At 35.4% G+C, this 27,361-nt stretch overlaps 1 protein-coding gene across 2 annotated transcripts in view; it reads right to left on the reverse strand.

The window, feature by feature from the left end:
• Positions 1 to 241: 241 nt before the first annotated feature.
• Positions 242 to 27,361, reverse strand: part of CFAP47 (cilia and flagella associated protein 47) — a 254,052-nt gene continuing 226,932 nt past the window's right edge. For both annotated transcript variants that reach the window (XM_030282490.4, XM_072934926.1), the window contains 4 exons: positions 19,699 to 19,870; positions 18,030 to 18,191; positions 9,212 to 9,380; positions 242 to 512 (listed from right to left, as the gene is read on the reverse strand). In XM_030282490.4, the coding sequence (XP_030138350.4) occupies positions 291 to 512; positions 9,212 to 9,380; positions 18,030 to 18,191; positions 19,699 to 19,870 (725 nt within the window). In that variant the 3' untranslated portion in view covers positions 242 to 290. The remainder of the gene's footprint in view (positions 513 to 9,211; positions 9,381 to 18,029; positions 18,192 to 19,698; positions 19,871 to 27,361) is intronic.

Below are 27,361 nucleotides of genomic sequence, written 5' to 3' on the forward strand. Positions count from 1 at the left end.
AAGCAAAGCATTAGTTTGAGTTACCCAATCTTCAGATATAATTTTTTTAAACCTAAAGCTTTTTCTCTGAACTTGCTGACATCTGCATTACATAAATAAATTGTTAGGCATCCAAAATCCCTTATCAAAAACCAGGAATATTACTAGGGCTGAGGTGCTCTGAATCTTCCATACAGAACATACAATCCATGCATACCATATCTGTTTAAAAAAAATTTAACAAACCAGTTAAACCAGTATGTTCTTTTTATATGCAGAATTTATTTGTTCTCTTACCAAAAATGAACAGATTATAACTTTCTCTGTTTATTCCTAAGGACTAAAGGTGCTCCTTTGATTGGTGAGGATGCTCCAGTGGTTATAAGTTTCAGATTTTCACGTATAAAATTGCGCTGTCGGACTGTGAATGATCCTGTGTAGCTGCTGGTGCAAACTACTTTTGTTGCCACTGTAGATGGGACAGTCTTTGGAGGAAGTCCATTGATTATATATGTCCATTGCATTGATTGTGTCTGAAAATAATGAACAGAGAAAGGAAAAAAAAATCAATTATCAAATACCTTGAAAATTCATCAGCCATTTAAGATGCAACATTGATTTCAAAAGATATTTGTCCTTTTCCATGTAATGCAATAGAATAACACTAAATGATAATTGCACTCCTGGAACGGAGAGCGGAATCACATTCAGATTTATTCAGGACCAGGCACAACAAAGATAAGAAATTTACCTTTCCTGACTGATCTAAAATTCCTTTTTTATTTAAAAATCTCAGAGGTCTGTACATTTTTCAAAAAGCTCTGTATGTTTTTCAAAGGTGACTATTCCTTACTACAATATAAATGCCTCACATTTGTACTGTAGGATTCACTTGCAGCTCTGCTATCTGCATCAAATGGTGGGATTTTCACATTAAAACAATGAACAAAACTAAGAAACAAAGACTCAGAGTATGCACGAGAGAATTGAAGCTTCATGTTGGAATCTCTGGTTTGAGACATATTTATGTGGATTGAAAATGACACTCTTCATTTGCTCTCTGTTTATAACTGGTCTCTAGGAATGGAACATATGTTTCCATGTCATGTCTTGTAATGCTTGAATACTTGATTCTTCCCGAGTACATGGTCCTTATTCTTATTACACATCCCATCTACCCATGCTTAAAGAGTTTTATTCCTATGAATACTAGGGTATACTGCTGTCTACTTCCATGCTTCATGTGTATCCTGAAACAGAATTTTGAATGTTAAAAACTCATGTGTAAGGTTTGCAGATCTTCCAATACTTTTCCTTTCATAATGTATCACTTTAATATTTAAAAGCAGGTCTTTATTCCAAGTCTCTAGCACTTTCCTGTCATTAAATTTGGAAAAAGGTATATTCCTGGATGTTAGTTTTCTATTCTCTTTTCCTTAAAAAAAAAAAAAACCCAAAACTACAAACTAACAACAGAAATATTACAAACCTAGAAGACATTACAAAATCTCAAATGATGTGTCATGATACCCAGCTTTGTACCGTGCAAAAGGACAAAGAATTGCATGCCCCCTTTAGGCATAGACTGTCATCCATTCTCTCACATTTAGTGACTGAAAATCCCAGTTTTACATTTGGGGCTTTTTTCCCTCTTTCTGAGATAAAAGTAATAGAGGAAGACTGAGTAAAAATACGGTATGTATAAGTCTATGATAATATATTCATACAAGTGAAATTTGGCTTTTATACAGAACACAGAATATAGTTAAATACTAACAACCATCTCCAAAGCACAGTGTGTATATTTGTCTTGCTATTTATTGTATTCTGTCATTCAATTATGGTCTAGGTAAAGCACTTACAAAAACCACAGAGATGAGGAGTGAACCTTCTCCCTCTCCAACCTTCTGTGGAGGCATCCCATATTTACAGCAATGTACAGAAGAAGGAAAAAAAGCATGATAAAGTGTTTCTTGACTTTACTAGGTTTTGTTACATCAGTTTTGTACTTGCCACTGAAAAAGTTTGAATCTATTATGTTTATCTTTGTTATCTTTCATATGCTTCTTCCTACCATTCTAAATGCTACCCTGTTCAGTGATAAATTATATTTAAGGAGTACTATTGCAAGCAGTTTTGAATTTCTAGTACAGATATTCAACCAAAAGAACTTTCAGAACATTAAACCATAAACTCTTTGGCTCAGGATTTGTTCTGTGCTGTGCACTTATAGAGCATTTATATTATTTTAGAGATATAATGCATACATTTACAGCTCCTAAATGCCATCATCATATGACTCTATAATTGTAATTTTAACCAGCATTTTGGCCACTGAATTATACTTTTCTGCACCAACGCTGAAAGAATAGATAAGGGTTTTTTTCTGTGTATTTTTAAAGAAATCTCTGCTCAAAAATGGGCAGTACTGATTTTACATGGTGTCTGCTGAATAACTTGGCTTATTCCAGTAAGATTAGTAAATAAGAACTCAGTAGAAATTTCACCATGCATGCTTAGTTTTTAAAAATTTTTATTACTATCCTATTAAAATAAAAATCTAATTTAAATTGGATATTATTTTGTATAAAACAGGCAGATTAACTCATCTTTATTCTCAACCCTATTTAACACTGTGAAATGAATTAGTAACTCTACTGTTTGTAAAGGTAAATGCCAACAAAAGCAGGTGTGACATGAACCAGCATCAATATCTTATGTCCAAAGATAAAGCTGTCATTTAAAAGGAGTAAGTGGCTCTCCAAAATTAGCTCATTCGTTCACTAGCTTCAGTACAAAATTAAATAGTTTATCTTTCTTTAATAAAGCAGATGAACAATTTAGTTTAAAGGTAATTTAACCCTACTTTCTTATTCACTGTTTGAAAGTCTCATGGAGTATTTCAAGGTCAGAGAAAATATCTGAAATGTGTTTCAGCCAGTGATTTATACCAAGTAGCAAGTTACTAAACAAAAAATTATTTTTGTTTGTTAAATCCACACCTATTGTGACTCGATTGTCTGTAGTATTAGTAATAGTGTGATTTAACAAAAATGGTGGGCTATTCCATCTCTCAACTTCACTTACCATCAGCATCAAACAATAGATATAGACTTCTGGGTAGTGATAACCTTATTAATTTCCTGGTTGCCACAGAAATATCCTGGATTGTGCATCCAGTGGAAAAAAAATGGATTATGGCTTGAATTGTTGAAAAAAGCTGCCTATTCTGTTGCTGTGTCAGGTGTTCCATAGCAGGAGACATTGCAACTCCACTCTAATATTTTGAACTATGGTGTTTCACCTATTGTAAAACATGTGCCATCATCCAAGGCTACTGGAAACAATCATCGAGAAAAAATTGTGCATTTATGTACACATTAAATGAAAAAACTACTGTTGTGTAATGTAAGCTCAGCATTTTCTGCTAAAGGGGAAACGCGTGTCACACATAAGGAAAAGTTACTATAACTGTCAGCATAACTTGGGGTTCTTTGTTTAGCATTAGAACCACCCAGAAATCAGTAATTTTTAAGGCAACCTAGATTTAAGTAATTTTCAGTAAACCTTAGTCAACCACAAATGTCTATTTTACTACAATACTTAATTTCCAAGGGCACAATATTAGTTGCTCAAGCTGTAAGTAATTTTTTTTATACGTCCGTAAAGCTTAACTTCAGTAATAATTCTAACCAATATGAAAACTGCAGCAAGAGCAAGTCTATGATCTTCCAAATTCATGCAAGTGCCTCAAAGCTGCTGCTTTGTGTTTTCAGGCCAGACACATCACAGCAAAGGAAAACACAGATCATCACAGTTTCAGACTTTCCTGGAATGGTGGAGAGGAAGAAGAGAGACTTTCAAAGCTCATCCACATATGACCATAGAATTATGACAGAATATGGATTATAAGTAGAATTTATTTGCCTCCAAAGTGGGCCAAAATCTCCCAAATCAGAGGAACACTTCTTCCTATTTTTAAGGCAATGCAGTTTATTGTATCAAATCTGGAATAATTCCAATACTAGCTCTGGTAGTAGCAAAGTCTAAAGATGAAGGTATCAAATCTGCTGCAATCTGTACTATGACTAGAATAGAATTCCAAAAGAGAATCTCAGTTAAGAAGATATATCTGATATAACCATAGGTAAAGAATCCAGGCTCCCTGTGATGCATTCTAGGCCTATTTCACATGCAATTTAAGAAGAAAGACCATATCATATCCTGAATGTCCTTGACAATCTGAGGGAGGAGTTCTTGTTGAAATGAATTACTTTCTTTTTTCAAAACCCCAATATTCCTGAATCAAAATGTGAAGAGAATAACAATTTGGCTTGCCTGACTAGAGTAATGGCCATGTACTGAGCTAAATCTCTCTGAAAAAATGTTTTTAACAATTAAAAATGAGACACAAACTGCCACTTCTTATTACATAACGTAAGTTATTCAAGTAAGTCATTCAATCATCTTGATGGCTGACTGAGTAATGTTCATGAAGCAAATTATTCAGCCAACACTGATAACAGTCACCTAATAATTTATATAAAAGTCTAATTGTTTGGTATCCAACCCATTTTTTACTGATGCCTTATGATTCATGGGATTGATTTGCAAAACACAGATTATCCATGAGTGTTCACTGTAGGCTGGAAGTGCTACTGGAGTACATGGTAAATAACTGCTAAAGCAATCTGTTAGGAAAGTGGATTGGGAGTAAGGATCAGGAATTTCAAGGAATATTGTATTCCAGTTAGCTTCCAAATACTGTTAACTCAGAAAAATCAAAATATAATTCACAAGACTTCCTAAAAAGTTAAAACCACAGGAATACTGCATCAAATATTTCCTGGCTGTTAATTCATACTGCAAGGTTTTGTTATACAAACACAAACAAACAAAAAAAGACCAATTGCAATCTATGTATACAGACTTAAAGCAACCTTTATGTGAACTGTGTAAGGGAAGAAGACTCGTGGATCAAGACAATGACAGTTTAATAAGTGAAGGAAGGAAGGGGGAAAAAACCCAAAGCAATAAGAACCACCTCCCACAGACAAATGCCCATCCAGGCTCTGAACAATTTCTAATGAACAAGATGGATAAGGATAATTTTCTTAGTTTAAAGAACACTTCTAGATGTAATTAAAATTTACTTAATTGGTTTCTGCACTTCAGATATTAGGTATTTCACAACATTGCTTAGACAATATAAAATCAAAATCCTCCAGGACTGACAGTGTTCTGAATACCCTTTTACAACAACAATTCCTACATTATTAGCACCTTTTTCCTATCAGAAACTATAAGTCTATAAGAAACTATCAGAACTATAAGTGTCAATAAGTAAAGTAACCTTTCCTCGTGCTTGTGAATCAAAAATGTTGAGTACTGATTCTGCACTCTGTTTCTAATCCTACAACTCAAGCCAGCGCCAACATGTATCCTATTTAATGGGAAACTATTTCAATTATCTAGTAAGTTAGTTACATTTTTCCATGCTCATTCTTTCCAAGAGATAAAATTTAAAATAACATTGAACTATGGTAATTAAGAAATCCACCAGGAACAAGGCAGTTTCAGCAAGCTGCTGAATATGTAACAGTACTGGTTGCTGTTAAGATATGCAAGTTTGCATAGACAAATTTAGAGAAGCCACACCTGGGTACTGTGGCTGGCACACTGCATCATTTATTTGCAGAACAGCATGACAAATGGTTTTGATATGCTATCTTCCATAGGCTAAGTTAGTGATTATTCAGTAATAAAGGTGCAAAAGCCTGACTTCTGGAGGGCTTGATAATGTTGCCTGCAATCTGGTTCACTCTGACACCTATTTTATCATTTAAGACTTATTGTGTGTGCCTTCTGCTTTAGAATATCTCCGAAGTCTCACACATGAATTACAAAGCAATTGCTCTGGTCTCCAGCTGAATGCAGCACAGTGAAAGGAAATTAACTGCAAGCCTACAGGAATATGCCCTTTGCCAAGGATTCCCAGCTGCTCCACCTTGTGCCTGGCTGTGATTCCTGCCCAGCTGCACCATGACATCCCTCAGCTCTGTTGGTTTTCTGTTCAGCCTCACTGGCACACCACAGCTCTGTGTCACTGTGGCTCAGTAAGTCCCTTCTGTCCTCACAGCACTGTACAGCTCATCCAAGCAGTGTGCTCTCTTCACTTATTTATCATTAGGGATAGTATTTTTTTTTTTTTTCATTCAAAACTGCACTATTTATGAAGGCAATTCTAAATTCAGAAGTTTGATTATGGAAAAATAGCTGTTTAAAAATGCTGTTCAGGCACAGTTTTACTGTTTCTTACCTGTAGCTCAATTAAGTTGTGATGTCCTCATTCAAAGCTACAAGCTTTTTCAAAGAAAGGAGCATGATTATTTTCCTTACTGCCTTTTTATAATAGTTCATTCTTTGATCTACATAAAATTTTAAAGTAATTTTCTATGTCACTTCTGCAAAATTAAGAGTCCTAGCAGCTATTTAAATAATTATCTAACTTCAGTTGTTTTGAGATGTAGTTGACTGAGAACAGAAGTTTTAATGATGGTTAAAGAGCTTTAACTGCGTCAGCAAAGTAATTAAGGTTTCCTGCCATTAATAAAATCTACTGTAAGTATTCATGAATATTAAGTCTCAAAGAATTCATACCATACCCCACAAAAATTTGTGTGCAGAAATATAAACTAGTCAACATGATTTCAATTATACATACATATATACACATTCAGTTAGTAAAATGTACACACTAAGTTCTGGTAAAGACAGACTGTTAGATATATGTTAATGCTAATTAGCTTCTCAGCATTAGGTTCTCAGCAGGATAATAAAACAAAAAAATTTGTACATAAAATATTTGGGTTTAAAATTTAAAAACAAATGAGAAAAAGATAACTCTAGGATCTTCCTCCATAATCTGAATCTCCCATTTTCCTTTACAACACAACTGTAATGATGAACATAAACAAAAGAACTTACACTGCTACTTTACAGCTTAATTATCACTGTTCATTGAAAACCACAAAAATTACAAATCTGATACTCACTGTTAAAAGAATTTAATAACAAAAATATGTTCATGTTAGGACTATGAGTTTACCCTTGGAAATGCAAAAGACATTTTAAAGCAAGAGCACTGTAATCCTTTATTACAGTAGCAGCAGAAGAAAGGCAGTGCAAAAGAAAAGAAGCTTCTTCAACATTTCTAAAAATAGCCCAAAACCTCAGCCAATATATTGGCTAGAAAGGATACATGCAAGAAAGGTTCTTCAGTGTTAGGTCAAACACTAATTGCATTTCACCACCTCCACTGTAATTCCCCAAATAAGAATGATTTAATACAGCTTTTTTTTAATATATCTTACTAAGTCTGTCTCCCTCAGGTTACGAATGGAAATTATTTCAACAAACACACAAGGCAGAAATAAGTATCAGGTACTCTCAACATCTCATCAAATCTTACATCAGGTCAGTGCTGACAGCACAGCAGCTGAATCCCACACAGCCACAGATGCTCTGCCTTCCATCAGAACTGCAGGAATTAAAGTTTGTGTGGAGCACAAAGGGGGAAGTCTGGAGTACAAAAAAGGGCAACCAAAAAGAGCAAAGAGAACAGAAGCCTCATCAAAACATTACTGAAACCACTTAATTCTGCAATTTGAGTGAGACTGTTAGAAAAATCTCTAAAAGACCGTGATGGAGTTATACTGGTCCAGAATGTGCTTATGAGCATCAAGAATTCTTGATGCATTTTTAAATGTCCAGGAATAGATACAACAAGATGTGATCTGATATATATATATATATATATATATATATATATATATATATAAGTGCCTTACTGCAACCACACACAGTACCAAAGGTGGAGATGTGAAGAGCTGTCTGCCTAGATCATAAGCAGAGACTGAGGTGTGAGTGCATATAGCTTAAAAATCCAATTAGACACAGGGCATCTATACTGATAAATTCCTAAAAGGAAATTCTGAATTACTGCCTGAGTTCTTAAAGAGCTAATAATAACCTTTGATCATTGTGTTTGTCCCATTCCAGACAGATTTATGGTAAAATCTCCTTGTAAATGATGAAAGCTAAGCCAAGGACAAGCATAGCTACTGCATTTGTATGTGCCATGCCTCCAAAACTTCAAGTTTCTGAGCTCTGTAGCTGTGTCATATAGTACTTTGTAAACGCAAAATAGCACAGAATATATTCAGTAAGATAGCTTATTTTTCAAATGAAGAGTGATAAGCATTATTGCTGTTTATGTAAAGAGATTATATTAATCAGAAATCTAACACAGTAAAAGAAAACAAGTAGGAGGGTTTTAAGGATCTTGTTTTTTCCAGGATTTGAATTTCTTATTCACTGTTTTACAAGTTGTCGCTTACAGAGATAAAACACTTTAGTGATTTGCCATGCATCTTTTTATCAACTTTGTTCTGACCATCTTATTTTTGAAATCAATATTGCTGTTTCACTTTTAATATAGTAGTCTGAAAACTACCAGCATGCAGTGAATAGAATGAAAGTACAAACCATGATTTATAGAGAAGTGGGTTTTTTTCCCTGCTGTGTGTTTTCAACATATTTCTTCTAAAGAATAACTTAAAACTTGAAAATTGGTTTTGTGAGAGCATTTTTACTGCTAAAGGAATACATGCCTTCACACTTACACAGGCTACTTGGTTGCAAATAATTTTTGTTTACTTTGCATCTTGCTTCAAAAGAGCTATTCCTGGCTTTGTGCTCTGAAATTCTCTCCTCCACAGTTTGGCACCTGCCTTCTTGGAGCCTTTGATCATATAAGATGTATAATACTATTAAAATCAATAACTTAGTCTTCACATCTTTAATTACTATTGTATTCTCTACCAGTTCTTAACAGGATTATATTGATTCTCTGTGATAGTCATGTTGTCTATGGAGCTGGGGCAAATGTATCAAGATTAAGTATCTGCCTCTGGTGCTGATGGCAAAAGGATAATGTAGAAATTGTAATTCAGTGCAAAATACAGTGTAAAATACAGTATGTTTTTCCAGCTTTTCATCAGTCAATTCTCCAAATTTAGTTTTATTTTTGCCCATTGTGAGGAGTAGCAAAACCATCACAGCGCATGCACTGGTGTGTTCCAGTGCTGCTCTTTGGTGCAGGATTTCTCTTCCTGCTGACACTCTTTCAGGAGCACTTGTGGATTTGTGGATCGCCCTGGGGAAGGCTTACCTCGATGACCAGTGTTGCTTTGTGCTTCTTGCCATACATCCTTGGCTTGTATCCCACTGTTATAGGGGTTCCCACAGTGCCTGCTGGGAGAAGCTCTCCAGCTTGTGGCATCACAAGGAAATCGGGATCACTGCCCGCCAGGAAGCGTGCAGTGAATGCCTCTGGGTACCTGCAGAAAAGCAGAGGAGACTCTTGTGCCTTTTACAGCATCTTCACAGAATTTATCTGCAATCTAACACTTAGACCACCACGTGGCATGACTCAGGAAAAAGGGCATAGAATGAATATGGAATATTGACAGCACTCTTACTTACAGAATAATTATTCTGTAATAATTCTTTATTTATACACAGGGACCTGCATACTGGTATTCAATTTCAAACACATTTACATGCTATTATAAATATTATATTAACTATGGAATAATGATAGCATTTGCCACTAGGAAAAAGAATAATTTAACTTGTAAAAATATCATAATAGTGATAGAATTAAATTCCATATCAGAGTGAAAATCCATTTTTCCTATTAAAAGTACTCACTTTTCCAATCTCTAATCAAATAAAACTGACAAGCTACCCATTTTATTAAGGTTTATGACTAGAACTGAATTTTCATTTTGGCAGAGGACTAAAAACTAAAAACTAAATACTAGACTAGGAGGGAGTTCTGAAAGCCTTGAAATGAAGATATGAAAAATAGTAATTTTTATCATTGTTTTCACATTTTTCATATCCCATAGACTGAACATTTCAAGATTTTGCAGTAACATAATTGCATAATAGCCTGTATTGATAATATTGTGAATCTCTTATCTCAAAGAATTTCTGTCACAGGTACTGCAGATCTTGTCTAATGCCTTGGTTCACAGCAGTGCTGATGGACCCAAAGAAGATCCCTAGTCCTGGTGAAGACAGTGGCTGAGCACTATAAAACAATCCTAGGCCAATCCCAAACTAAAGCATGTCCATCACAGTTCCTCAGGGACTCCTTGCCATAAACATTCTCAGCATGAAAAGAATGTACATTTTTCTATTTTCTGGTGAGGCATTCTCCTTTTAGTCTTTATATGTTTTGCTGAGGACAACTCTATCACTCTCTGAACAGAAGGAGAACACAGGAAATTGGAAGTAAAAATACAATGGGATGGTCAAAACTTAATTCACAACCCTGGCACTGTACAGCAGGGCAAGTATCCTGGATGCTTAGAGGGAATACATTTTCCTGTATTGATAAAACCTGAAGAATGAAAAACTAAGAGCATCTCAAAGAAAAGCTGTTCAAATCTGTTTATTCATGGGCTGTCACACCAGAAATAACACTTTTCAAAGAAAATACCCACAAAGAAATGAAATTTAATATTTTATGGCAAGTCACGTCTCTGCGGAAATGTTCCACGCTTCCTGGGCGAGCGCTATCCTGTGGGTGGCACGCTGGGCCTATGTCATTTTGTTTAAAAATAGCCCTCTCTTGGAATAGGAAAGGTTGTTCTATATTCAAAATGCTCTCGTGAAAAAAAGGTCACACCGCCAGTTTATAGAAACAAACAGTGAGAGTGCAGAAAACAGAAACCAAAAAGATTCTGTTGCCTCCAAAAAAATTAACTGATACTTAGCAGTGCTGTTGGACTTGGGTGCATTAGAAGATTTAGCCTGGCTCTTCCTTTAGGTGACAGCATGGTGGACAAAAGTACTGAATGTATGAAACTACATTTCCAGTCTTCCAGTCTTGACATCAAACTTATGCTAACAACCTCTTTTCGTGGTGCCTAAAGCTGTGCTGCTGAGTTTATAGCCCTGGGCCATGAGCACTAATCCTGCTGGGCCTGAGCTCCCCTCCATGTCCAAGATAAGCCTTGAACTTTCACATCTTTGTTTCCCAGAAGAGTGCTCAGCTGTGAATGCCCAGAGCACACCTACTGCACACAGACAGCAGGTATGGGATCAAAGAGAAGTGAGGATCTAGAGTGAGCAGCAGAGCAGAGCACTCATCAAAAATGCCTGAGATAAATATTCAAACCCTCATGCTGAGAACAGACCTGGACACAGGTCTTCATTTCCAGCACCAGGAACATTTTAAGGCAGCACCTTCTGTGTCTCCCATGCTGTTCTCCAGTGAGCAGTTAGGGACAAGAATTCCTAGTAATTGCTTGGTGTCTTTGTAAAACATCCAAGAGCATGACTTGGACCACAGACGTGATGATGAAGTGCTAGGGGAGATGAGGCAGGGGATAGCCTGCTAACACAGCAGACACAGGAAAATACAGATTTCATTCCTGCAGAAATTGCCTCTTAGCAGGGAGTTATGCAACAGTAGCTTGCTTTGGAATTTTTCAGAGACACCAAACAGTCAGAAAACACAGAGGAGAAAAAGCCACAGGTTTTGTCCAGACAAGGGGACCAGACAGTTTAAAGTGAAACTGTCAAAAAACTCACCTATAATTATTTACCAATATATAATACCACAAGATATTTACTTGTCAGATTTTAAAAATTGAAAGAAAAAAGTAAAAAAGCTTTAAATAAAATTTGCACACTTCTTCACAGAATTATCACAATATACTAGAGCCAGCTACAATTTTTGAGTAAAATGCATAAAGGCATATGAACTGGCATAAACATACAAAATCAAAGCTAAAACATCCCTGTTCCCAAAGCCTGTCAGTTTTAAACAAAGGAGTTAGGGTGTCTACTGGATGCCAAATGTTTCTCAGAGGAGAAACTATGTCCAAGTAAGGAAAATAGAAATCCTGACAAATTAAATGTATAGCCATAATATGATAGGGCAGCAGGGATTGTGATGAAGATGGTACAAAAACGAGCAATTAAAAAATTATACATAATCATAAAACCAGAAACCTTTCAGTGATAAATCTTGCATTGTTTTAAAAATAAATCTAAAGATGCCCCCAGTGACAAAACAAGCAGTGCTTTCACAGCTGTTCGCATTAGGGAGATGAACTGGCATGCTGGGTACATCACAAGCACAAGTAAATTGCTTTCGTCTTCTCTTCTTTTATAATAAAGAGAAATCTGGAGATGAAATTCCCAGAATATCACCTGAATTTCAGACATAATTTTATGTGTCTATATATTTAGTGTGTAATTAATAATTACGTTTTTTTAATTAAAATTTAATTCCTCCTTTTTGATAACTCCTTCAGGTGGAGCAGCTCTGGAGTCAGTTTGGCTTGTCATTTCTCAGCCATGAAGGTTGGTTGTGAGGCAGTCTGCACTTTTTCAAAAAAGGTGGCAGATACAAACATACTTTATAAAGCTTAATGATGTGTAGAGTTTTGAAAACATATAAAAGCCAAGCACAAATTAATTAGAAAATGTAAGGGCAGAGGCCTTCTAAAACAAAGAAAATAAATGTGTTTTCCCATCTGTCTTTCCTTAACTCCTCTCATAAAGGTTTGATACTGCCATCAGACAACACGAACTCTGTCTTTACTCAAATAATGAACAAGAGTAAACAAAAACTTGAATTTAAATAATAATTGGACACTCAAATCATGGCAACCTAGAAAAGAGGAAACTGAGCTGGTCTTTCATGGACATTTTCATAATTACTTCTTTAACCCTGTCCTTATACAGAAGTCTATGCTTATCAGTGTTCTCAAGCTACACAGTTTTTAAATTATTAAACTCAAAAAAATAGTAGCAGCAACAATACATCTTCAACTAAAGAAGAACTTAAAATTTATATTCCTGTAGCAATCACATTCCAAATCTTAAAAAATACTTGACAAAACTAAAAATATTTATTAAATTTTATTAAATTATGTCTCAAATTAGGTTTAAGGTTTCTCTTCTCAAAACTACTGAAGCAGTAAATTATTCCTGTAGAAATGTATTCCTTTAAAAAACTCAGCATTTTGAAAAGCCATGTATAAAAATACCAGCACATAGTCCTTTTGGTCAAACACTTGGATATTTTTTGCTAATAAAAGAAGAGTAACAAAATGCCTTAATTTTTAAAGTACATAACTGCTTCAAGAAATAAGGTATATGAAAATGTTACAACAGTTGTAATTGTAAACATTTTGTTGTTGTTTTCCCTTCAAAATAAGGGAGGGTACAGAAATAAAATGGGTTGCCCACTAATTCCTCAGAATCAAAATTAATTTTGTGTGACCAAGGAATGTTTTTAATTGAACATTTATTCTATGCACTATGAAATGTGCAAGGAAGAAACAAGGAAAATCTCCAATGAAAAGTAGATTAAGAAAACTAAACCTGCATGTGCAGTTTTTTTTAAAACCTAATTTAATCTTTATTCTCATCTCCCCAGTCCACCAGTTTGAGGCTTTTCTTCCTCTTTATTCTAGCTCTGTTTCCATAATCAGGTGGAGCCTTGGATTTTGCAGATACCCATCTGTGGAGATCACAGCAACATGAAGCTGCTTGCTTTTTTTTTGAGGCTCTGATAATAGGTGCCACATTTTTTTGAGGGGCAGTTTGAGTTTATCCAAGAAGTTGCCTTAGTGTAACAAATATCCATCCTGGAGTTACAGGGAAGGATGGAAAGATGGAAAAAAAAAAAAAAATCTACTGTATATGGGAAGCCGCCCATGATTGTAACAATCACCAACAGGTATGTTGGAAGACAGAACTAAACTGATGAAAGGAAACTCTGTGTATGAAAAAAAAAAAAAAAAAGCAGACAGAACAAATAGGAGAGAATTATCCCCCAGCTTGACTAAACCTTCAAATGTAGGGTAGTTTACAAAAGAATTCCAGCTGAATATAGTGTTCACAAATATCTATCTATCTATCATCATCTATCTATCACCATCTATCTAGCCTATCTATTCTATCTATCCATCCATCCATATAGTGTTCACAAATATCTATTTATCTATCTATCTATCTATCTATCTATCTATCTATCTATCTATCTATCTATCATCATCATCTATCTATCATCATCTATCTAGCCTATCTATTCCATCTATCCATCCATCCATCCATCCCACATATCTCATACCTGGAAAACAAGGTAACATTCTGCTGTAGCTGGATATCAGTATTTTAATACGAAGAAATAAACCCAGCCATCAAAATAACTCTGTAAAGGAAGACAGAGCTTTAAATAAGCTCCAAAACCCACTTCTGTATTAATGTAAATGTCCTGATCCCAAACTTAATGAATTAAAAATTCATTAAGCTATCTTCAGTGTGCCAAATATAGAAATGGCTAGTTTCCTTAAGCAAAGTATCACTTTGAGAGTTTTTATTTTATGTTTCAGTTACAGATTTCAGCATAACCTAACAGACCAATAATTTAAGATAGATATCAAATAAATTTCTCTAAGTTTTATTTCCAAGGATAATATTCTATTCTTTTTGGTTAACACTGCTGTCATTCTGTAAAACACTGGCATTCAATAATGCATTTGGTATTAAAACAAGCACTAATATTATCTCAAATATTAGAGGTTTATACTAAAACAAATTACTCCAGTGGAAATGCTGCCAATGATTTCAGCTGGTGTTGAATTAATCCTGCATTTATGATAAAACCTGGAAAAGGTCATCCATGAATGTTAAGAAGTGGTAGATTTTTCTTATTTAGGAAGTGAAATCTGCTGTTTTGACGCTAATCAAGCTTAATGCCAATACAAGAAACCCTCCAACATGTCCCTTTGGAATTGTTAAAGCTGAGTAAAATAATCGGTCTACTCTATTCCAACTGACATAGGTGCACATCTTTTTTAAAAATACATCTGTTTTCTTCATGGAATAAAACTGTTTAGCTGCATTATCAGCATCTCTTAATATTTTCTGGAGCAGATATTGGGCTATTTCTCATTCTGTGAACTTTAAATATATTGAAAGGGAGCATTACACATTTTCATGAACTGCTGGATCTTTCATTATTGCAGGTCATTGTGAAGTGTAGCAATGACCTCCCATTTGTACCTGATCATCCTTCCAAAATCATGAATTCATTCTGAGGTATCCTGTACACACTGAGGATTTCTGGGGGGTTGGGGCAGGGGGAAGGGAGGGGAGAAATGTGGAATTTAAGGAAGAAGGCCATATTTGAGTTGCACTAGCTCTAAAGAAAAAGAAAGTTAAACCCATTGATCTCATGGATTTATTGTGGAGCCCTGAAGATCTTCATTCATTGTGGTGTGTGTGTGTGTGTATATATATATATATATATATATATATATATATATATATGCAAAAATCCTAGCCTGTTCTTAATAGGAACCTGAGGCTTTTTTAGGGCCTGTGGTTCTCATATACTATTTGTTGCATCACTATGCACCCTGCTAGCTCAAAAAGATGCACAGGTGTTCTCAGTGATGCTGTGCAACCCCTCTCTCCTGGCAGTAGCAGGAGAAAAAGACACATGTGCAGAATCCCTCCCTAGCAGGTTACCCAGAAATAACACGTTTCCCTCACAATTACTCCCCAAGCAGAAGTGCCATGAGCTACTGTCCAGCATAAGAAAAGAAAACATCAAGTATCTGTACATTCAAGGACTAAAAAAAACCCCATCTCTCTTAAAGTAACAGAACTGATTCTCTATGGATTGTGCTGCTAATTGATTACCAAGAAAATTCCAAAGGACTGATCATTTTCTTTTTCAGGGAGGATCTATAGGATGGCACTTTGTATCCTATTCAAAAATTTAAAACCATGTTTTAATATTTCATTGTTTTGTTTTTACTCAAAATAATTTGAGTTATTCAGGCATTAAATTATACCTGTTATATAATGCTTTTCTTATGTAATTGCTTTTAATCTGAAGGTCCACTATACTATGTGTTGGTTGGCCAAGTGTTCTATTTCTATACAAAGCCTCCACCACCAAAATCTCCTAAGCAAATCAGAGATAAGATAGAGCAATATATAACTTATAGAGCAATTCACAGAATCACAGAATGGCTCAGGTTGGAAGGGATCACAGAGGACCATCAGGTCCAGCCTCCCTGCTCAGGTGGGGTTATCCCAGAGCACATGGACAAGGATTGTGTCCAGACAGTTCTTGGATATCTCCACTGAGAGAGACTCCACAGCCTCTCTGGACAACCTGGTCCAGTGTTTGGTCATTCAACAGGAAAGAAGTTACTCCTAATGTTCAGGTGGGACTTTCTGGCCATCAGTTTCTCTCTGTTCCTCCTGTCCCATTGCTGGGACCACGGAGCAGAGGCTGGTCCATCCCCTGACCCTCCCTGCAGACACTGACAGACAGGGATGAGGCCCCTCTCTGCCCTCTCTTCTCGGGGCTGGACAGGCCCAGCTCCCTCAGCCTTTCCTCACTGGGATGCTCCAGTCCCTCCATCATCTCTGTCACCCTCCACTGGATCTGCTCCAGCTCCGAGTCTGTCCTGTCCTGAGGAGCCCAGAGCTGGGCACAGCACTCCACGTGATCCTCACAGGGCTGAGGAGCAGGACCACCTCCCTGACCTCTGGCAATGCTCTTCCCAAGGCACCCTCATGAGTGGAGTTCCTGGGACTGTTTATAGCACAGAGCTTTTTTATTAATGTAAAGCGAACATTACATTTTGCATTTGAAATGTATGGAGGGAACAGCTGCTATATAAAATAAAGTTGGAATTTGTTTAAGGGCAAAAGAGAATCTATTTTCCATCACAGCTCTTCCTTTATATAACTATAATGAGTCAGGTTTTATAACACCTTTCTGGAGAACATCAGGTATCTTCACTGCTATCAAACACCTACCAGGAGATTACAGTATTGCCAGAGCAATTGCTTCACTTTTGTTCCTGAAACAGCCAATCTATTGAAGCTGTTAACTTGAACACTGTGATAGCAGCCTTTGTCAGAGTCCTCAATAATTAACATCACTGACAGACATCTAAAACCTGGAACTGTCCATCTTTAGAGACACAGCTTTTGGAAATAAGCTTAAAAAAAATCAGTTGTAACCAAATACACTTCCTGATGAGGATGAAAACCAAAGGATGTATCCACAGTGAAATCTGCAATCAATCTGCATATCTGGCACACTTTCTAGATATATAGTAAAAGTCGCTAATTTAAAAGAAAATAAAAGAAACTTTAAAACTTCCATGATCTACATGGATTGTAAACATTATGATTTATTCAGATTCCCTGTTTAATATTTAAAACTTATCATTCATTACCAAACAATTTATTCTTTGACCTCCTGTTGTATACAAATGACACTGTAAGTTTACTATAACACTGTAAAACTCCGGGAAAATAATTTAAATAAGTAAAAATTATATATTAACAAGGATTTCTGCAGGACTTTTATAAAAGTAATATAACAAAATACTGAAGAATTACACCATTATTTTAGCAAGTAGAAGTAGAGATGAATTCATAGCATGCTTACATAATACAATAGGAGTACTTTAAAAAGAATGGCACATATAAAAATTTTTAAAACACAATGTTTTTAACTTGGAGTAAGCATAAAGTACCTTGAAAAAAAAATCTCTTAGTAAAAGCATTACCTTTTAAAACTTTACTAGTGAGCCTTTAAGATCACAAAATTCTTATCATTCCTTAACATTGAATTACACATTTTAACGTCCTCCAAAGCTTTTTAAGGCAAAAAAAATCATAACATAAACATCTGGATCTATTCCATAGATTTTCTCTTAAGTCAAAGCCTAAATGTAGAATGCTTCTGTTTTCTACAACAAAGCTTGAAAATCACATTACTTAAACAATGCAGGTCTTGAAAATAATGATGAAATAGCCGCATCCCAGTTATGTGCCTGTTGCCCAAATTTATTCTAACCAATGTGATTGAGTAGGAGTTGTACCCTCAGAAAATGGCATAAATTCTTGAGCATAAGTGTTTTTACCTTGTCTGGCTTGTGAGCTTAAAGCCAACTATGGATTCCTTGTTCAGGCCAACTGCTTCAATGTTGATCACATCATCCACTTCTGGCTCTGTGGCAATGAACACCAATGGAAACTTCCAAAGGCCTCCTGCAGTACACTGAATTACAACAGTTGCCTCATTCCTTAAAATTTCAGATAAAATAGTCAATACATGGAAAAACATTATAAAACATGAAGTGATTAATGTAAAAAAAAAAAATCTTTGCATGTGTAAAAGTAAACTGCAGTAAAACAAAAATACAAATTACTTCAAACCAGAATACATCCCTAATTTTGCATGGCATAGTATATATCAAGTAAACTTGACTGGAACTTAGATTAAATAGCACTATATATTTACAAAAAGTATAAGAAAGAACATAATATGAAAGTAACATTCCGGACACAGCCGTGAGATTCGATTCTTCTTCTGCTTGCTCTCTTTGGAATTAAAAAAAAAAAAAAAAAAAAAAACAACTCAATTTATTTTACTCATTATTCTATATTTACTGTGATGTTAGAGGAGAATTAATTTCATCCAGAACATATTAGCAGTTCATATTAGGATCAAAGACATGTGACCAAGGTCTATGTACTTAAGAAAAGGCCAGACTCTGATGCCTTCAGTCTAAGAGAGTTGGTGCTGTAGATTCTGAAGATAACAGAACTAATTAATTGCAGTCATTGAGTCCTCTGCAGGAAGCCCAAGTCTCAAGTACACAAAGATTAAATAAAATCCAAACCAAATAAAAAAAAATAAAATAAAAATGAAAGAGTAGAAATGAAAAGGCTTTGTAAATTCCCCTCCCTCTGGCACAATGACACTGAATCAGGTGGGTGGATCATTCTTACTAAAGGTTTGTTCTTTGCTTATTTCATTAATCTTCTGGACTACTGCAAATAAAGAGTAACCTCCTGCTTCCTAAAGACAATTCTTTTCATGCAATCCATGATACTCAGCAGTGACTGTTCCCTAACACTCCTGGTAATGTCAGGACTCTGGATTTACTTTGTGTCTTCAGGTCACAAAAGCTTCTTTTCAGCCTCCTGACCCACATCTGACTGTACCTAAAGGAAGGGGCAACTTCCCTCTCTCCAAAAGGATCTCCCTTCAGCAGTTTCTTTTTAAAGAAGGGGGATGTTCTTATGTTAATCAAAGCACATGCATCATTTATCACATCACAATAAAAAAGAAGAATAATTTCCTGTGGATCATTGTTACTGGGGCAATAGAAACTAATTTCAAATTCAACTATCCCACCCAGTCAAAGAGTATGTACACATGCTTGTCTAGGAAAAGTTTTCCACGACTGATAGACCATCTTATTTGTTTGTTTTTTTATGAATTATGGGAACAAATAATTTTCATTGGAAGTCTTTCAATACTCCAATGTTTAGAAGTAAAATGATGCACACACAGGCTATGGAAGTAACTCAACAGAACTATCTCACAGGCAGTAAAAAGAAACACTGTCAGCTTTAACATCAAAGATATCATACTGAGAAGCAGCAAGGGAGCAAATCTAAACCAACAGATCTCAGAGGTGAAACAAAATGAGGAAAAGCATGCATGGAAATGATTATATAAGTAAGAGTTACCAGACAGGATTTCATTATGTGTTCTTTTGGTAGTAAGGAACAGGACCTTACCTCATTGGTTTGCTAGGTGCAAACACTACGTTAAAGATCACTGTTACAATTCTGGATTCTTGATCCCATTCTTTTTCAACCAGCTCCATGCCAATCAAAGATTCAAGCTGAGATCTAATTTCATCTGATTGATATTGCAATTTATACAGAAACTCCAGTGTTGCAGAGAAATCTAAATGATACAGAAGAAAAATATCAGCATATGTGCACTGCAATTTCACACAGTTGGTTGGCTCAGTGTTACAATTCTTCCATTTGTTAATAAAAATGACAAATAAGTAAAACTAGCAATTATCTAAAACTTAACTGATTTCCTTCTGACTGCATAAAAAATATTACCATTTCATATGACAGGCTATATAGTTCACAGAAAAATAGAAGCTGGGAAACTTCTTTGGGATATGTGAATAGTAATAGCAATATTGCTCTGGCTGGTGAGATACTTCTAGTTCATCAGCCAAATGAAAATTTCATAATAGTCTTTTTGAGTAATACCATTGGGACAATTGAAAAAAAAACAAAACCAAACATCATTAAGGACATCAATGCCATTGATGGCTGCAAGCCCAAGACACAGAATACAGAGAAATAGTGAAGATGTCACCAACAGCCTCTTCTCTCATTCCCTGAAGCACCTATGAAAAGGCCAAGTAGTAATGACATAAAAATAAACAGCTGAGCTTTTTGAATCAAATGTTTCCTCCAGCTGTAATAAAGGAAACTGAGATATTCAGTATACAATAGTAATTTGTGCACAGGAAGGAACATTTCTATGAGGAAAAGAATCTCAAGCTGCTAATCCATTTAAAAGTTTTACACATTTTATGGATGAGAAGTGTTTCACCACAACCATTAACTCCTACAGGAGATTTCATTTTACTATGACCACCTATCTCAGGGCACATTTTGAATTTTCACAGCTGAGTACAAATGCGCAGAACTGTTGTGTGTGCATCCCTGTACCCACGGCTTCATAGTGCCAGGCAGCTGCAGAGTTAATGCCCAAGGCCTTCTGACTCAGAATTCTAAAACATGGGTGACAGATTTGTTTATATAAAAAGTCCAAGTGACAATGTTGGAGAAAAGCTTACTTTGGTAATGCCAATCAGTAAAACCACTCAAATTTAAGTGAGTATGGAGATGCCTTCCCACAATTCTAGTCCTTTGGCCTTCTCTGAATTGCACAATTTCCTCTTCCCACTTCAGCAGCCAATAGGAGGCATAAGCTTTTGTTGCTTCATTTTTATAACACAAAGATTAACTCTAAGAAATGCAGCAGTTTATACTGAACATTTGTAACTCTTTAAAGTAGACTGTTCACAGACCTCTGTACAATATATATCAGATTAGAGTCACACAGATGTAAGCAAAGTATTATGACCAGGGATTATCAATCCTAGTAGGTTAGATACACACTGAGTACCAAAATACAGGATTTCCATTTACTGATCCATATATGCAGGGACTTCATTACAATAAATGTAATTTATTATGCACATTATGAATATTTTCTCCTACAGTCTATAAAATTTAGGACCGTACAGTCTATAAAACTTAGGACCATCCTACATTGTTTCATCCTTGCTGTTTTTCCTGTTGAAAACTGTAATGTTTATGTCATGCATTCAGATTCCATCATAGCCCAAGGCTTTTAGAAGTCACCCTTGACAAATGCTAGAAAATGAAGATTCAGGTGCTGACAATCAATGGAACAGAAAGGATGACACAGTATGGAGCATTTCACAGTAAAAAAAAAAATGCAGCTGTTGAGCAGATGCTTCTTTCAGCAGTTACATCACACAATGCTGCACAGGAAAAGCTTATTTTATAGTTCAGGTGCTATGAAGACGATGCTGGGAACTGCATGCTGCTTTAACTATCCAAGGATATTTGGGTTTGGTTTAACATATACATACATACATACATACAAATATATATATCTATATAACTTTTCAGTCAGAAGCAATGACGCAATTAAATATTTCTTTTCTGTTCCAGGCTGGTTTGCAACCTGTTCTATGCTTATATTAAGTAATTAGTTAAAATACTTTATACCTCTAACAATTAAGGAAAAAATTATGAATTTATGAATGCCAATATTTGGAACTTTGCTATAATGGTCCCTTCAGCTCATTTTGATCTAGACTACTGATCTAGTTTAGCACTGCTAAAAAATGTAAAACAGTTATATTTTTCATCACACCTGCCCTGAAGACTCCTACATTATCATCCTGTGGGAATTCTCTTTGTAATGCTAATTTTTGATTCTAGCAATCCTGTAACAGACTCTCTAAACAAACTGGCAGAACCTAGAAGAAAAAAAATTATGAAACAGCTAGGAAATTGTCAAATTCTTCAAATATTAAAAGTTCTCTTGATTCTTAGAATTCTTAGTTTAAATTAAAATAGCACAAGATATAAAACATGGAGATAGCACTAACATTTTCTTTAAAACAAAGTCAAATACAATATAACATACTGCTCAAATAGGCCTTGACCCTTTAGGCCAGGCTCTTTGTATGCTTTCATTCAATTTTCTCTTCATTTCAGTTCAGTTTTCTGAATCACCATTTTCAATACAGGTAAAATTCTTGTTTTATCTAATGGAAGATGTAAAATACAAACGCAAATATAAAAGTATAATCAAATTAATCCACTCATGTTCTGAAAATAGAGAGCAGCATGGACAGCTTTAGCTACATCTGACTCAACATAGAGATATTTATCAATCTAAACACTGAGAAGATATAAACATGCTATTTACATACAGATAGTTAAATCTACAGAATAGAAATTCTGATTGCAAAAATTATTGCTTCTTCCTATTTTTTGAATGATATTTTGCCCTATTTAAGAAGAGAAAATATATTCTGAGGTAAGTATTCCATAACAATTTTTTTGAATCATTAAACATTTCTTCTTTTGAAAGGCAATTAATCTCAGTCTTCAAGTGTTTGTTTACATTTGTGCAAATAAAGATATCTAAAAAGTTATTGTACATTTTAGCAAGACTTGTGTATACGGAGTTACTGAAGGCATCTATGTTTAAAACTAACCAGGCTTTTCAACAATACAGTACTATTACTTGGCTGCCATTTATTTGCAAATGCTAGTAAGGACACTGGAATAAAAGTGTTGGGGTTTGTTTAAATAGCCTCTAAGAAGATAAAAGGACATAGAGCACTTTAAAAAAATTATTTTATGACTCATAAGACAGAATGAAGACTCCAAGGATTTTACACTCTGGGCATACAAACTGGGGAAATGTGAATTTTTGTGACTGCTAGATTTACTGTAAAAGTAATTAACAGATGCATGCATCTAAAATTAATGTATCTAAACTTTAAAGAACTATTCCAACAGATTCACAAAATATGAATCTTAGAAATGTTAATCATATTTTAGTGGAAAAGAACCTGAATTCAAGGTTCAAAATAATTAATAACAAAGACATTTGTAGATGGGCCAATTGCCTACAGAAGGCAGTGAAAGGCCTACTAGATATTTGTGACCTCAGAGTTTCACGGTGGCAGAAGAGAAGCATTTGTGCCTCCCTCCTGCATCTGAAGAGTGAGTGTTTGATTTCACTGAGGACCAGCTCATTATACACTGCATTTCCTGATGATAAAATTCCCATGGCCACTGGCCTGGGAGGCTGCAGTGCCCTGTGGACACCCGGGGGAGATTTGGCTCTGAGCTCTCCAACAAACAGCGCTCAACCCGCGGCACACTTGGCAACATAAACCTGGCAAAGGGCAGCACCTCCCTAAGGGACCCCCTTTGCTTTCACACTGTCTCCCATTTCCAGCGAGACAGATGGAAATTAAAACTGTGATGGAAACATGCTCAGACTGCAAAAGTGCTTGTTCTCATTGCAGAGGCTTTTCCTTGGATGGATGCAGTAAAGCAGAGATGCAAGTGAATTCACTTAGCTGCTCTTATTTGTAGTTATTTCAGAAAGGATGGAAGCACCATCACCAAATATAAACATGCAATTAAAGCCCAGGCATTCATAAATTTGCAGCTTCATGCTTTGCATAAACCAGATTAATTATTTTCACTTGGTACTGAATGTAACACGCTGCACTCACACTGATTTTTTTTCTGCTGGTTCTGATCATTTTCCAAGACTGTGTCCACGTTGGCCCTGACACCCGACAAAGATTTCTTCCCCTTTTGAACTCATAGTCCCCAAACTGCTAACACAGAAACTAAAAAACCAAATTCTAACTACTCATTTCTACCAAGTATCTGGCATCTAATCTGATGCTTCTCCATTGTCTTCCAAGAGTTGTCACACAGATACTGCTGGAACTCAGCAAGCAGTGAGGAATGAACATTATATATGTAGTTCTGCCTCTCCAGCAAAAGTAGAGGAGACAGAACACATTATTGTACAGCAGATTAAATAATTATTTGAATATGTACTTGAAAACAGTAATATAAACAGCAAAGAGTGAATTGTGAGAGTAATAAAGGAAAAAAGTAAAAAGAAGTTTAGTGGTCATGAACATCCTAACACCTAAGTAGACATCTTGTGGGTAGTAAGACATGAGATCTCAGCTGAAAATTATGTATCTGTTTCTCACTGTAAAATGTCACAAACATGGGACAATAGCAGCAGAATAAGTAAATTGCACAACCCCCCCCCCCCCCGCCCCCAAAGACCTGGCTTTAGTTAAATATGCCTTCACCAGGTTTCTTCATACAGGTACAAAAGAGCTGTATACGGAGCACAGAAATATAAGCAAAGATAACATAACTTTACTAAATCCCAGACACTAAATTAAACTCATAGAAATTAATGAATATAAAAGCTGATCTCCTTTTGTTGATAATGAAATCATTGATCCTCATAGGAATTCAAGGAAATTCTCAATATAGTTCTGCATATATATCATTGTATCTCTTCTCTGCAAGTTTTTCTCTTTCCATATCCAGCTAAAAACTTTCATCCATATCTTCAAGGCTCTACATAATTCCACGCTTATCCACATCTTTTACCCTGCATCCCACTGCCTATTTCCTTAGCAACTAATTGGAATGCTTCTTTCTTAAATTTTCTCTTACATTCAATTTTTCTGTTTCCTATTTTTTCTCTTTCAAAACACTTATTTGAAAAAGGTATCTACATCTAAACCAAATTTCTACTGTATAGAAGCAGCAAAAAGAAAAAAGCATTGCGCCCACTTTTTTTTTTTTTTTTTGAGAATGTATTTTCTCAAAACACTGCACAGGTTAGTGAATGAAAGAGAAGCTTGTGAATCCATTTTATGTATATGAAACACATGGTGTGCATCCAGTGTTGTTCCTTGCAGCTTGTTTCCATAAATTCTCTCTCCCTGAATCCCTTTTTCACTAATTCTCTTTTTACTCTGCCTCCACACACCCCTTTCAACACTTTCTTTATTCTCATATTACTTGCATAATAGAGTAGAAACAAAAACATCAGAAAAATCAAAAGGATTCTCTTCAGCCCAAAGAATCTCACATTATTTGCCTTTGATCTGGCATTCTACTCAGATTTGCATGCTATCCTATAAATTCACGCTATGAAGGAAACAATTAAAATACATTTCTTCATAACCATTATAATCCTTTTTTAACAAGTTCCCTTTTTCATTTAGCCATGTCTTCATTTAGCAGAAACTTTGGCAGATAAAGATCACATTTGTAAATTGGCATAGAAACATCAAAGCAGCTTCTTTAGGAACATATCTCATGATTTAGTCTTAATTCACACAGACAATTTTTTTTTTCCATGGCATCCAGAGTAATTTGTCTCCCTTTCAATGTTGCCCACAGAAATCAGTAACAACTCAAGTTGACTTTTAACCTGATCATTCTATTTGAACTGGCACACAACTGAGGTTAAATTGAAAATCCACATCACCATTTTTTCAATAGCTCTTGACAGTTTTACACTATACTATGGCCTATTACAAAAGCATGCACTTTTTATCTTCTGGCTTTTTTAATATACAAAACTGAGCCACAGAGAGCAGAGCACAGCACCTGATCACTAGGGTCACATTCATCTGCTTCCTTTTCCTTACCCAACAGATTGCATTCAGTTACACCTAAGATAGAACATTTATCACACAGGGTAGTGTAAATTCCTCTACTATGAGAGATTTCATCTCATGGGAGGTACCCACTTGTGTTATTTTTTGGACAAATCAAGTTTCAGAATTAATAAAAGTTTTGTGTAGTAAATTTCTGAGGTTTCACTCTTGTCTTCCTCAGCTGGCTTGAAGAGTGATGGTTCAAGGTTATCATTTTATTCCAAGTCCTGTGGTGATTCTGTGTAACTTCTATTTACTTGTCTTATAGTTTTAATATCTTCCTGTGTCTCTGAAGCTTCAGATCAAATTGTTCTTAAACTGTCAAAACAACAGGTCTGATGCAGTAATTTATAAAACATAAAGTTTTATACATTCTACAAAACAATGGGGGATGTTTGTTGGGGAATTTCTGTATCATGTTATCTTGGAAATGTGTAGTGTGGGAGAGATGAAAGAGATCTAGAGATAATAACTTCATTTTCTGTAGGAACAACAAAACTTGAACAATGTAACTTCAGAGAGAGAAGACAAGGATAAAGAATTTTATACCAAAAATGACAAGAGGATGCAATAACCTGGAAATGGAAGAGCATTTGGGATAGGCTTGTCTGCATGTATGTGGTTTTTTACTACAGCGACTGTCTGATAAATTTTCTGAGGCAAATTTAGGTGCATAAATCCTCTGCTTCTCTATGACAAAAAGCATTCAAACACAGCAGAGAGACATAAGGCCACTGTCCCAGAAAAACCGAAGAACTTTGCATCTTAAGGGGTTTGATCAGCAATGCTTTGTTTGTGTCCCATAAATAATGAGAAAATAATTCAGAAAAAAAATGGAAATTAATGCAGACAGATCATTGTTAGGTATTATGACGTTCCAGAAGAACAGTTACGGTCCTATAGAACTACATTGACCACGGCTCAGATTTATACAAGCTTCCCCAAAGTATCTTTACAAAACAAGGGTGTAGTGGTTCTGTTTCTATTGGAAGTAATATTTCCTTATCACCCAGCCAAAGAAATTACAGGAAATTCTGCGACCAAGAAAGGGGAGAAACAGCAATCACAAACACAGAGCAATTAAAGCAATTAATACACTCCTCCACCTAATTATATTGCTTAGATTTTTTTTATCTACTAGCTCAAATATTTTTAAGGGATATCTATTTGTGTGTTCTTGTTTCAGATATTTGGGTTAGTCAATCAGTTTTTTGGACTTCCTATGTTTCCTGGATTTACATCATACTGAAGAGTAGCACCTGGAAGAATTTCCTTATTTCTGGTTTTGTATTATTTATCGTTTTTGCAATTTTATGAAGCTGAAAAAATAGCTTCAGATTAGCTTATAATAGATCTGGTTCCCTTTAAGTGTTGAATGTTTAGAGTGAGCATGATTTTGCATAAGTATCAGAAAGTAATTTTGATTACCATAATGATGATTCTCATTCCTAAGGCTTACAGGTTTTAACATTTTATAAAATGGCAAGGAAACAGAAATAAGTGACAACTAAACAGATATAAAAGCAGTCCCCAACTCTCTGCTCACAATTCACAAGTTCTTTTTTTATCAGAATTTGTTGTTATTGTTCTAGTTATAT

Source organism: Taeniopygia guttata, chromosome 1 (genome assembly GCF_048771995.1).
Source record: "Taeniopygia guttata chromosome 1, bTaeGut7.mat, whole genome shotgun sequence".
In the NCBI taxonomy this organism is placed as follows: domain Eukaryota; kingdom Metazoa; phylum Chordata; class Aves; order Passeriformes; family Estrildidae; genus Taeniopygia; species Taeniopygia guttata.